Source organism: Malaclemys terrapin, chromosome 10 (genome assembly GCF_027887155.1).
Source record: "Malaclemys terrapin pileata isolate rMalTer1 chromosome 10, rMalTer1.hap1, whole genome shotgun sequence".
Classification (NCBI taxonomy): domain Eukaryota; kingdom Metazoa; phylum Chordata; order Testudines; family Emydidae; genus Malaclemys; species Malaclemys terrapin.
The window spans coordinates 22,637,548-22,649,932 of record NC_071514.1 but is presented as its reverse complement, the minus strand read 5'-3'; the positions used below and the strand labels follow the sequence as shown (position 1 = coordinate 22,649,932).

Here is a 12,385-nt window from a genome sequence, read left to right as displayed (position 1 = left end):
CCTGCCATGGAAGGTCTGTGGCAAGCTGAAAAGAAAAAGGAGATGTATTTTAAAATCCAGCTCCTCCCCCTTCTCCTTGAAGAGTTTGTGGTCCATCATTTTTCCTTATCCAGTGTTTCTGCCTTCTTTTGTTAGCTTTTCATCAGGGAGTTCTTGACAAAGAAGCATCCAGCATCAACCAGATGGCTGAAAGATGAAATTTAGTTGACTGCATTGGTTCTTATATGTTTAACACTGCCATAAGGTTTAGATTATGCTATACAACAGGCCAAAACAAATTCCAAAGCTCATGGGGAGACATTCAGAGGAGTCAGAACACAGGAAGTATTAAACACTAGCTCAAAGGGGACTTAAGGGTATGGAGAGTTGCCTTGTAGCTTATTGTAATCATGTTATGTGGGACTTGCAGTATTTGGCAAAAACAACACAGCATATGGCTTGCATTATAGTTTTGGGCTTCTGCCATAGGTTAGCTTGTTAACTTGCTACATTAATTGCTTTAAGGGACTAAAGGTTCAATCCTGTAAAAAGTTGAGTGTTCTGCACCCAGTTCAGCAAAGCACTTAAGCATGTGCTTAATTTTAAGCATGTGAGTAATCTCATTGATTTGAATGGGATTGCTCATGTGCATAAAGTTAAGCGCATGCTTAAGTGCTTTACTGGATAAGGGTCCAATTATTCAGCACCTTTGAGGATTGCACCCTAGATGGCCAAGAATTCAGTTGCCACAGAGACCACATCTCCGCATATGCCCCATGATAGCAGTTATCATTGTCCAAATGGTATTGGTTGTCTGTCCCCAGATTTGAGCCTAAAGAGTGTAGAAAATGGGCATTGCTTTTGTAGGTTCCTCATTTTTGGAATTTGCTCCCACTTGCAGGCTGCCAAAGCAGAGGTTTGGTGATTTTCAAGAGCTGATGTGAAACACACCTTTTTAGTCTGGCCATCTCAGTAGCAGGGGGTTCATTATTATTGAGCAGCAGTGAGATGGTGGGAGATATATCTGATTTTTGTAGCCACAGGGAATGGCAATCTGTAATGTTTACTTTGTGGGTTTTTGGACTAGCTCTTATCTGTAACAGATGCTCTAGCAATTCTTATATAAGAGGCAATAAACTCCAGGAGATACGCCTATTGACCCACTGCATTATACACCTCTACCTCGATATAACACGACCCAATATAACACGAATTCGGATATAACGCGGTAAAGCAGCGCTCCGGGGGGGGGGGGGGGGGCTGCACACTCTGGTGGATCAAAGCAAGTTCGATATAACGCGGTTTCACCTATAACGCGGTAAGATTTTTTGGCTCCCGAGGACAGCGTTATATCGGGGTAGAGGTGTATAAATACAGCTGGATCAATTGTCAGCCACGTTTGTACAATTATGGGGCCTGTCCCTGCATCACTTGTAAGTTAATGAAAGTTTGGTGCACAGGAAAGGCAGGATTAAGTCCCAAAATGTTAAACAAGGACGATGATACTACATAGGCGCAATCATACTAAAAAGGAATCCTTTGGGAGGACACAGGAATGAGACTATGTAGGGGCCGTATTGTGGCTAAAAATTGAACAGGTTTCGGGAATGGAAAGGACGATCCTGTGGCTCAGCCACTTGACTGGCAATCAAGTAACCTGGGTTCAGTTCTCGGCTCTGCCACAGACTGCATAAGTCATGTCATCTTTCTTTCCCCCCCATTTCCTGTATCTAAAAGAAGTACAATAATCCTACCTTTCTCTCTGCCTTTGTTTAGACTACAAACTCCTCGTGGCAGGGGCTCTCTCTTACTAGGTGTATGTACAATACCTAGCCTGTTGGAGCCCCAACCTTATTTGAGGTCTCTCAGTGCTACCAGAATACAGGTTTATTTATTATTAACAACATTTCCCCTTCTGCTTCCCTTGCAGAGGTAGCCCCTATGTGACACTAACAAACAGCAACTGAAAAATAACCCAGTTATTAAACATTTTAAGATATGACCATTCAAATTTAGACTGTAAGTAGTAAAAGTTGGGTACATCCTTGCTTGCATCCATTCCTGCTGTTTCCAGTCAGGCCTGCAGCATTATCCTTGTTTTCTATAATATCTCCTGCTCCTTGCCAAACAATTTCATGTTGGGTCTGATCCAGCTCCCATCAAAGTCAGTGGAAAGACTCCAATGGATCAGACCCAGGAGGATGAGTGCTGGGAAGGGAAGGGGAAATCCACGCTCTTTGTATGTGACTAAATGTGAACATTTTTCAATCAGCTGAAAATCAAAAGAAAAAAGGAGGAAAATAATGACTAAACAAGAGCTTTTTTCACCAAGCTGTTGTCATCAGTCCCCCCACCCCCAAGAAGAGACCATCGATCTTTCATGTACTCGTAGTGCCAAGAATACGGTCAGCGTTCAGCAATAAAAATGACAGTCATTTTCAGAATGAATATGGGCATTTTTCCCAACCCTTTACTACAGTAGGTGCTTTTCTGATAATGGATTCATGTTTAAGGGTTATATAGCCTTCGGGAGGAGAAACCTAACTAAAATATCAAACAGCTGATAAGAGTGAAAAGTTTAAGTATTTTAATAGGAGATTCTGGCTGGTGGAAAGTTTTGTTTGGAAAGACTCTTATTTATTTTGTTTTGGGATGATAAACAAAAGTCAGTTTTTACTCTCCAAAGCTAAAATACTGTTGGCTGCTTTGCCTGAAATGTTGTCAGCTTCTTCAGGCTTTTTGGAGCTTTAAGACCTATGTTCGGTGTTGACTGTAACCTCTAGCATAGACTCCCTTACAATATTGTTAGCGGTGAAGCCTATGGTTAGGGTTGCCCAACACTTTCCATTATAAGACCCTGTTTTCAGTTACTTATAACTTTGCCAAATTTAAACTGTTCAGCCTGAAATTTCCATGCTGAGTGTCTACTCCAGGCTGATTTTTTTTTTGTGAAAGTTTCAGCTAAAGTGATCTAGCTGTTGCCAAGAATAAAATTGGGAGAAGGGGGGAGACATTGTTTTGTCGATCCAAAGTAAATTTTTCCAGCCGTTTAGTTCAGTCTCCATGTTTTAGAGCAAGGATTTAAAATTGTATGAGTGTCACCCTGGTGTCAGGGCTGAGCCTTTTGTTATTCCCAAGAAAATTTGCCTGAGTTATAAGCCTCTGAAAATCTTAGTTTGCACATGCTCAGTAGAGACGTGGTAGAATCTGGCAGCTAAATTCTCCAAATGACTTTCCCTTTCCTCTTGCTCTGCCAGGCTCATCTCCTTTAACCTCAGAGACAGCTTCTGCCTATTTGACTGCCTCACCCACTGAGGCAGACTAATATTGCCTTACTCAGATCTGAGGTCCCATGGGAAGGGCCCTTAAGAACTGTACCAGGATGACTTGGTCCATCATTTTCTCTACTGACCTAGTCTCGGGGCCTAGCCACGAGCCACAAGGTCCCATAATCTTTGAGCCACTACCCATTGTTGTTCCCCCCAGGGAAATGGTTCAACCCAAAACTGGATTCTACATGTCTTTGGAGTCAGTTTATCTAAGAGGCAGCCTTCAACACAAGCTAGGTGCCCGCCTGCTTGTCGCTTACTGCTCAGTAGGCTTCCTGTGTCTCGCTCTCGCCCATCAGGAAGGTGCTGTGTTCATTCTTCCCCTGCTGCACATGTCATTCTTTCAAAGATATGAAGGAAGGCCTCCGGATCATCACCTGGCCCCAGCTTCACAAGACCAGTTACCAGCCAGACTGAGCTTCCCTCTCCATCACCAACCACATTTCCCTAAGTCCCTTGGCCCAACTGCTTCTGCAGCCACTCCTGTTGCTGGAAGTGGGCTTCTTACCACTGCTGTTGAGTGGCAAATTGTACCTTTTGTTGCTTTTGCAGACTGCCCATCAATTGCAGGACTATAGCGTGGATCTGCCGCTATAACACAGTTGTCTGCTGCTACTGTTGCACCATCACCAATAAGCTGATCACCTCCTCCATCTTCTTAATTATCCAAGCTAGATGGGGTCAGTCAATCCTCGAGGCTTCACTTCCCCCTTTCTTTTTTTCTTGGCACCAGCAATCTTCCTCTCTCTTCCCCTGTATCAGGGACTGATTGCAATGCCTGCGTTCTCCATCACATATAATGTGGCAGGGCTTCTCCCAAGCTCTCAAAGACACAGTGCAGCACCCACAGTCCCTTTGAGGCATGTTTCCTGTCCAGACTTAAACAAAACTGCTTCCCCTCCCAGAGGATTCTGGTAGCGATAATGGTAGTGTTCGGTGATGCTGCTACTGCTTCATCAGCCAGTGCTGACTCACTGGGTTTCTCTCTGACCCTTTATAGACTCAGATGCAGCTCCCCCTCTTTAACTGGCCCAATTGGAAGCACTTGCTCTGCCACAGCAGAGCTGGACCTACTTCAATTACAGGTGCCAGCCAGCCACACTGTGACAGCAACTTTGGAGACTATGAGAACTTTTGAGTGCTTGAGTTTGCACAGTTAACAATCTGTTAATATAAGATTGTTGTGGGATTTTTCATATGTTTATTTGTTTTGTTTGGGATAAAATCTGATATAGGGTAAGTAGTCCCTGATGGAAAGGTGTATTAATGTGACAGGCGTTATACTAGACTAGTTACTAGTTTTCAGCTTTCAACTGAATTGAGCCTGGCCAGTTTTCTTGTTTATAACTCAATGTATTGCTGGTAAGAATTCATTTAATTACATTTTAAATAGAGTATTTTTAGAGAGGAATTTAAGTAAACATCAAAAGGAAAGAATACTTTACTTTAGATGGAAAATGTGAATCTTGTGTGTAATTTATGTAAGGCAGAGTTCCAGGATTATTGAATTTCACATCAAAGGTCACTCAAGCATACTGTAATCAAGAATAAATAGGACTTCATTTTTTCAATGATTCATCAAATATAAGAAGTAATAACCAGAAAAATTTAAAGCAAGAGAACAAAAAAGACTCAGGCTGCAATCTGAGAATTACATATGCCTGATAAACGCTTTTTATATATATAAATATACATACACACACACACACATATACATACACACACACATATACATACACACAAGCTGCATGGAAAAAATATGAACCAAAACTCCCATTTGTATTTTACACTCTACTCTTTTCATCAGTATGAATTTCTCACTGTGCAACAGGACATTTGGCCTACAGTAAGTGGGGCGGTACACAGATCCAGAAGTGTGTAGAGAGGCACAAAAATCAAATGCACATTTTGTCTAGGTTATACAAAAGCTGAGTGTGCAGTAAGCAATTCAAAAGATTATTTCATCAGCATTTTATCAATATATGACTCTGGAATGGCAGCTCTGACCTACTCTGTAGGTCCTTATTGTTGAACATAGTTATGGCAATGATTCCTCTTTATGCTGTTGGAATGTGGCTGAGAGGTTGAGAAGTGTTGCTAAGACCTATGCAGCTGGACAACTGGGACAGCCATTTCTGGAGTCTAGGGGCTCTATAGTCCCTCTGATGAGGGATATGAGACCAGGCAAGAAGATATAGACAATATTGTCAACATTTGTCAGCCCTGCTGTCCTTGTTTGGGATTTCATTTCTGGAGTTTAGGGCATTGTCTGGCTAGTTCATGCTGCTCAGTGCAAGGTCAGTAGCCTACTGGTATCACCATCATGGATGAAGACAGGTCAGGTCACCTCAAGGTCTTTCATCTACCTAACGTCAATGGCTGTCATGTTTCTTTAAGGAAACATACTCAACAGCCAATGGCCCACAGATAGTTTACTTAGATATTCTGATTACTTTTGGTCCTCTACCATTGAAAATGTGGGTTTGCTCCTTCTAGGTCATCCTAGAAGGAGCAAACCCACAGATGATTCAAGACAGATGGGTGCATGATGACAACCAGACACTAAGTTTTATCAGCTATAGCCTAGGGGGATTTAAATCTTACGGTATGGCTAGGAGCATTTGCTTTTTCTTCACCATAGCATCTGCAAATCACATCTATCAGCACAGTTCTGAGTTGTGGATAGTCTGACAAATGTAACCTGCCTTCATTTGGAAACAGAGTTAAGTATTTCTTGCTGCAAGTTTTCTATGTACTACACACACAACACTTGCACTTGACTGTTTTCTTTGATATTGCTGGGATGTCTCTGAATCATGTCATCTGTAAAATGAGGATACTTACCTACTTCACAGGAATGTACTAAGGGTGAAATACATTTATGCCTATAAAGTGCTCCGAGATCCTTGGGTAGAATGTGCGACAGAAACAGAAAGTATTATTTTATCAGTCACTTGTCAGCTGGCATTTTAAGCAATTCTTCTTGTAGAACAGAGATTTTTTGTAATAAGAAGATGCCTTTAAAGAATGGAAGAGTTTGTGGGCAAGAACGGAAGTAAACTTCTGGGCCAGTCATCCTTGACAGTATGTCTTCAATTTTCATTTCAAGAGTTTCTGAGCCCATTCAGTCTTTAAATTCATTGATGGAGGCTGACAGTACTGAGATTGGTGCAGACAGACTTGCTGGAAGAGATAAATGAACTGGGTATTATCTGCCTAAAAATGCTAAGCAGGACCATCATGGAAAAAGATTTAAGCCACAGAAGCATGCAGCTATTGAAAAGCAAAAGACACAGGAATGTGTAATTGAAAGGAGCAATATCAGAAGAACATTCATTTATAGTGACAAAATGGCATCACTGAGACAAATGAAAATAAAGCTGTTTCGGAGCAGTGTCAGAAAGGTCCAGGATGTTCTCCAAGCATTTGATTTACAGTGTCAAAACTTGCAGAAAATAAGACAATTTAGAACTGACAATGGACCAAATCCACCTCTAGCCAAAGGTCATTGCAGTCTCAATACAAAGGGATTATCAAAAGCCTGATAGAAATTTAGTTGTTTAGGACTAAGGCACAAAGGGAACTGCTCAGCTGTATTTCTGCTAAATGAGTCTAAAAGCATTATGGACAGTAACAAATTGGGAATCACTGATTTATCAGATTCATGGGTATTATCCAGTGCAGTTACTCCACTGCTTACAAATGACAGTCGTCTGTTTTCAAAATTTAAATGAGTATAGTAGTGAACACAACACAAGCTGGTGGCTTGGCTTTTAATGTTGTCCAGTTCCTCATGAAAGTGAGCTAGATTTTCCTCTGATGCAGCTGTCATAGACTGGAAGTACCATAGAGATTGATGATCTTGGCCTTTGAGAAAAGCTACATGGAAACACCTGCTAATGCCCATATAAGAGTAGTGTACAGTGGGGGGAAGAGTTGAAAGGGTCTAGGATAGGTTGTACAAGGGTCTGTGGCAGGGAAACTACTTGGTCCTTTGGGGACATGTGGTTAAATCTAGCTCAGCTTCCCCAGCCTTGCACAGGTGGTCATGGGAAGACTGATCATATGATTGGCTGATGAGACAGAGGGAGCAGAATGTCTTTGGGAAAGTTGGAAAGTACACAGAGGCAGTTGGGGAATTGAATCCTCCTTCCCCAGGTACCTGTGTGATAAGCTCAAATAATGGCTGTAGCTTATGGGGAGAAGTAGCAAATACATCTGCTTCACTCCTAGTTTTGTGCCCTGTGGTCCTGGGATCAGCATATGGGCCTTGGGAAATGTCCTTTTCAATAAATATCAGAGTGCTGGATTAAATAAGAAATCCACAGGGCTACTGAAGGAGGAAGTGCAGTCCCTAAGAATGGCTTCACAGCTTATGTGCCCTTGAACAGGCTTCTGTTGAGTGGAAGGTTCCTGCAGAGGGATTTTTTGAATTGCCTTCAATTCCTCAGAAAGCACTGTCCTTAAACAGACCCACATCTGCCTGGGATTAGCACTCAGCCTGGTTCTACACCCATACAAGTAAATGCCCAATGGTGAGTACTTGAAAATCCCAACCACTGACACTGAAGGGTATCAATTTTATCGATAGTTTTTATCCTATTCAAAATGATAATGCAAAACACTTTTCCAGGTACAGATAGAAGTGTCGCCTCTTGTAGCTGACTGGGCCATGGGTGGTCATGCCTAGTGATGGAAGCAAGAGTTCAGCCTACAAGTTAGAGCTGGGTCCAAGATGGGAAGAGTCCAGGAAACAAGTCAAGGGTCAGTACCAGAGAGACAGAAGCCAAATGACAGAGCCAGAGGGTAAACCAGAGCCATAAGTCTGAAGCCAGAGGGGAGCAGGGGCTGGAACAGGGTTGGAACAAGGGCTGAAAGAAAGCAGGATCAAGGACTGGACCAAGAACAAGCACACCTGAAGGCACGGTAGACATTGAGAAGCTGCTGACCTGCTCTGGGGGCCAGTATTATAAGCTAAACCAGCAGCCAATCAGGGGCTCTGTCAGTTCCAAGGCATTGCAGCTGGGCTTATTGGTTGCCTAGCAGCAAAGTTAGTCAGGGAGCAGGCCAGCAGCTGGTCCTAGCTGATCTGTTCCTTGACGCTCCTCTCTAGTTATCACAAATAAATGGATCCCTCTTTTAGGGATGTTGCAGATAACACTTCTGCAATCTTTAGGATGGATCTCCTTTTCCCAAACCATTCTGTCCAACCTGCACATGGAATCCTCCACCACTTCCTCACCAGCTTTTAACCTTTCAGCATCTATCGTAAGCCTGGCGCTTTCTAACTGTTCAGTTGGCTTATAGCCTTGGTTACTTCCTCAAAGGTGTCAAGTATCAGAGGGGTAGCCGTGTTACTCTGAATCTGTAAAAAGCAACAGAGGGTCCTGTGGCACCTTTAAGACTAACAGAAGTATTGGGAGCATAAGCTTTCGTGGGTAAGAACCTCACTTGCATCTGAAGAAGTGAGGTTCTTACCCACAAAAGCTTATGCTCCCAATACTTCTGTTAGTCTTAAAGGTGCCACAGGACCCTCTGTTGCTTCCTCAAAGGTGATTGCTTTTAGTGATACAGGTAAGTCCACTGTTTCATCACATCTCTCAATGAATGTTAGTGGTTCTGACTGGTTAAGCACAACCTGGATATGTTGCATCCAATGGGCTCTCTCTTCTTACTCTGGTTAAAACTGTACCATCTCGAGCCTTCACAATGCCACAACAGTTCAAGAATTGTGATGTCAATTGTTTAGATACTAGAAAAAGTTTTTTAGAATTCTCTTTCTTGTATGCCTCCTCAGCTGCTTTTACTTTATTTTCCATCCATTCTCTTCTCTCGCTGATATTTTAACTTCCTTGTCTTTGTCTGCATATTCTTGTTGCAGAATAGCTCTTTTGCTGCGGTCCTGTGCTTGTTGAATTCTCTTCTTTAATTCTTTCCTCTCTTCAACAAACCACCAGGGATTGGTTGGAGCCATTCTTCTTTCTTACATCTTCTTGCCCCCACTGTAGTCCTGGCTGCATCAACATTTGCTTCTTTGAAAAACTGCCATTGTTTTTCAATGTCATCCATCTGTGGCTTTAACTCTTCAAATCTATCGGTTTAAGGTTGTTACTGGCATACGGCAATGTTGCATACTATCCCTACTTCTTTTATGCATTGTTATAGACTTTGTGATGAGAACAGTGATGGCTGCTGCCAAGAACACTGATATTGTTTGGACAAGAGATAATATGCGAGACTTAGATTGTGCAGATGATATAATATTGGATCCCAACTTGGATGGAATGAAAAGACTCTTTTTGAGCATAAAAGCAGAAGTGGTCAAAGTGGGACTTTGTATCAGTACATAGAAGACCATGTTCATGGAGGCAGGAGAGAATGCTGTCAGCACTTTCAAATGAGTGACTAATGGAGAAGAGTTTAAAAGAGTTGATGACTTCGTCTATTTTGGAGGTACAATATCTGCTAATGGTCAGCTCACTAAAGAAGTGAGGGCAAGAATCAACAAAGCCAGGGGATATTTTTTCACTTTGTCAAACAGCTGAAAGAGTAAGAAGATACATCTGCAGACTGAAATGAGATTGTACAATGTTATTGTTCTCCCTATGCTACTGTATGCCTCGGAAACGTAGCAGATGGTGGAAGTATACAACTGGAACTGACTGCATTCTGCCAGTATTGTTTAAGACTAATCTTGGGGATTCACTGGCAAGATCGTCTAGCCAATGTGGAAGTGTTGTGTTGCACAGGTCAGCAGACTGCAGACTCAATAATCAGACAGAGACAACTACAGTGGTTTGGCTGTGCCATCGGGTTACCCCGTGGCAGAAGCACAAGCTATGTCTTAGATTGGATCCCACCCTGGAGGGAAGAGACGGGATGGAGGACAAAGAATACCTTACTGCAGGATGATCAAAAAGAACGTGACCATCATGCGGACAGCTTACCATAGAGTCAAATATCTTGCTCTGGACAGACGTAGTGGGAAAAATGGATTGTCGCATGTGCCACTACACACAGGAGATTCCAAAGCTAAAGTATAGATTTTAGGACCTTTGCTTCCACAAAAATAAACTACACCAACATACAGTAGAAATGTGCTGAAGGTGTAGAAATTAATAGGGAAACATACATTGGTGCACAATATAGAACAATACTGTTTACATAGGTCTTCTCCCTGTATGGTCAGGATGGGGAGGAGTTGTCACAGTAATTCAATATTCACTTTTGGATTTTTTCCTCCCTTAGGAAAAATATTTATCCCTAAAGAAAAGCCCATAGAAACCCACACAGAGGAGAAGGTAACCCTGGAGCCAGAATTAGAAGAAGCCCTGGCCGGTGCCTCTGATACTGAGCTCTATGACCTTGCAGGTTAGTTAATGTGTTCGTAAGTGTACAGTCTTCTTCAGCCCAGCACTGCCTGGCCCTTCCACCAGGAGTTTGAGTTGTCACAGCATGCTCTATTCTTACACTGGTTAGACCTGATTATCTTCAGTCTCTCTATCACTCACCCTATTTTTAAGCCCTTATGGAATCTAGGCTTCTAAAATGCACACAGATATTAGAAATGTGGAGCAAACACTGGTGCATAAGTGTTAGTATCGTCTCAAGCCTGCATCGTTCTAATGGTGTCGCGAATGCACTTAGGTGTATGCACTTCGAGCAGGGGGTGTGATTCGCAGCTTGAGGAGACACTTGTGCCAGCTATCATCGAGCTAGCATGCTAAAACTCAAGTGTAGATGTCTCAGCACGAGTGGCAAGAGGGGTAAGCGCCCCAAGTACAGACCCACCCAAGACCCTAGGGACATTCTCGAGGTGGTTAGCTGCTCATGCTGCTGCTGCTACATTCTATTTTTAGCATGCTAGCTTGATGAGAGTTAGCATCAGTATGTCTCCTCAACCTGAGACTCGTACCCTCAGCTCGAAAAGTAGATATGCCCTGAGTGTCTTTTCACTCCAAGTGCATTTCATTTCCACTGTATCATTGGAGGCGCTCAGCAGCTTCTAGAATTGGGCCTTCAATATCATTCAGAGCATTTGCAACTGTTTTCACTATTTTGTAAAAGACACAATGTCGTGTACCTGCAAACATATTTCAAACAACCAGAACACTGCCCAGCTACACCCAATGTGCTATCTACAAAGTTTCTGATTCATATTCTACCCTCATTTCACACGCTGTTACCACTGGTGTGAATGAAAAGTCTAAGGATAAAAGTGGCTCTACATTAGGGTTTTTGTTTGTGTTTTACAATGGTCAATACTAGAGCTGGTTGGGAATTTTCCATTGAAAAAATGATTTTTTGAACAGAAAGTTCATTTTTCACAGAAATAACATTTTCCATGGAAAATTTCAGCTTTACTGATTTCTTTTCAATTTCTCATTGGGAAAATCTAAAAATAATTCAGTTTGAACTGAGTTGAAACGTTTTGTTTTGAGTCAGTTCAACATTAAACAACATCTGCCTAAGGTGCTGCATTGCAACAGAGGAGCTGTAGTTTAGATGCTGCATGCCCCCACTCTCTCCTGCGTGCTGAGCTCCTTTACCAGACTATGTCTCCCATGATGCACTTCAGTCTCTCCCCTCTGACCAAACCCTGTGGTGAATCATGGGAGCTGTATGACTGCCAGGGCCGGCTCTAGCTTTTTAGCTGCCCCAGACAAAAAAAAACAACAAAAAAAAGGCAGCCGCAGCGAACGCGTGGAGGGCGGTCAAGGCGGCTTGCAGGGGGGTGAAGGGCGGCACCCGCCCGCTCCCTCCACCCCTGGGCAGCCCTCTGGCCTTGGGGTGCCTCTACCGACCAGGCAGGCGGAGCCCTTAGGGGCTGCAGGAGGTGCTGGCTCAGCCGCTCCTTTAAAGGCGGCTCGGCCGGGCCGGGCTCAGAGCGGCGCGGGAGGCGGAGGCCAGTGCAGGCGGCGGGGAGTGGCGCGTCCCGGGGAGCCCGGCAGCACGGTGAGCGGCAGGGATCGCTAGTTCGTGCCCCTGCAGGGCTGGGCTGGCCGCCCCAAAATTGGCCAGAATGCCGCCCCTTACGATGTGCCGCCCCAGATACATGCTCTCGTCTGGTGCCTGGA

The 12,385-nt window shown here is 43.4% G+C and overlaps 1 protein-coding gene across 3 annotated transcripts in view; it reads left to right on the top strand.

Moving 5' to 3' along the window:
- LOC128844370 (tropomodulin-2) overlaps window positions 1–12,385 on the top strand; it is a 72,569-nt gene that overhangs the window by 44,109 nt on the left and 16,075 nt on the right. For all 3 annotated transcript variants that reach the window (XM_054042052.1, XM_054042054.1, XM_054042053.1), the window contains one exon: window positions 10,557–10,679. In XM_054042052.1, the coding sequence (XP_053898027.1) occupies window positions 10,557–10,679 (123 nt within the window). The remainder of the gene's footprint in view (window positions 1–10,556; window positions 10,680–12,385) is intronic.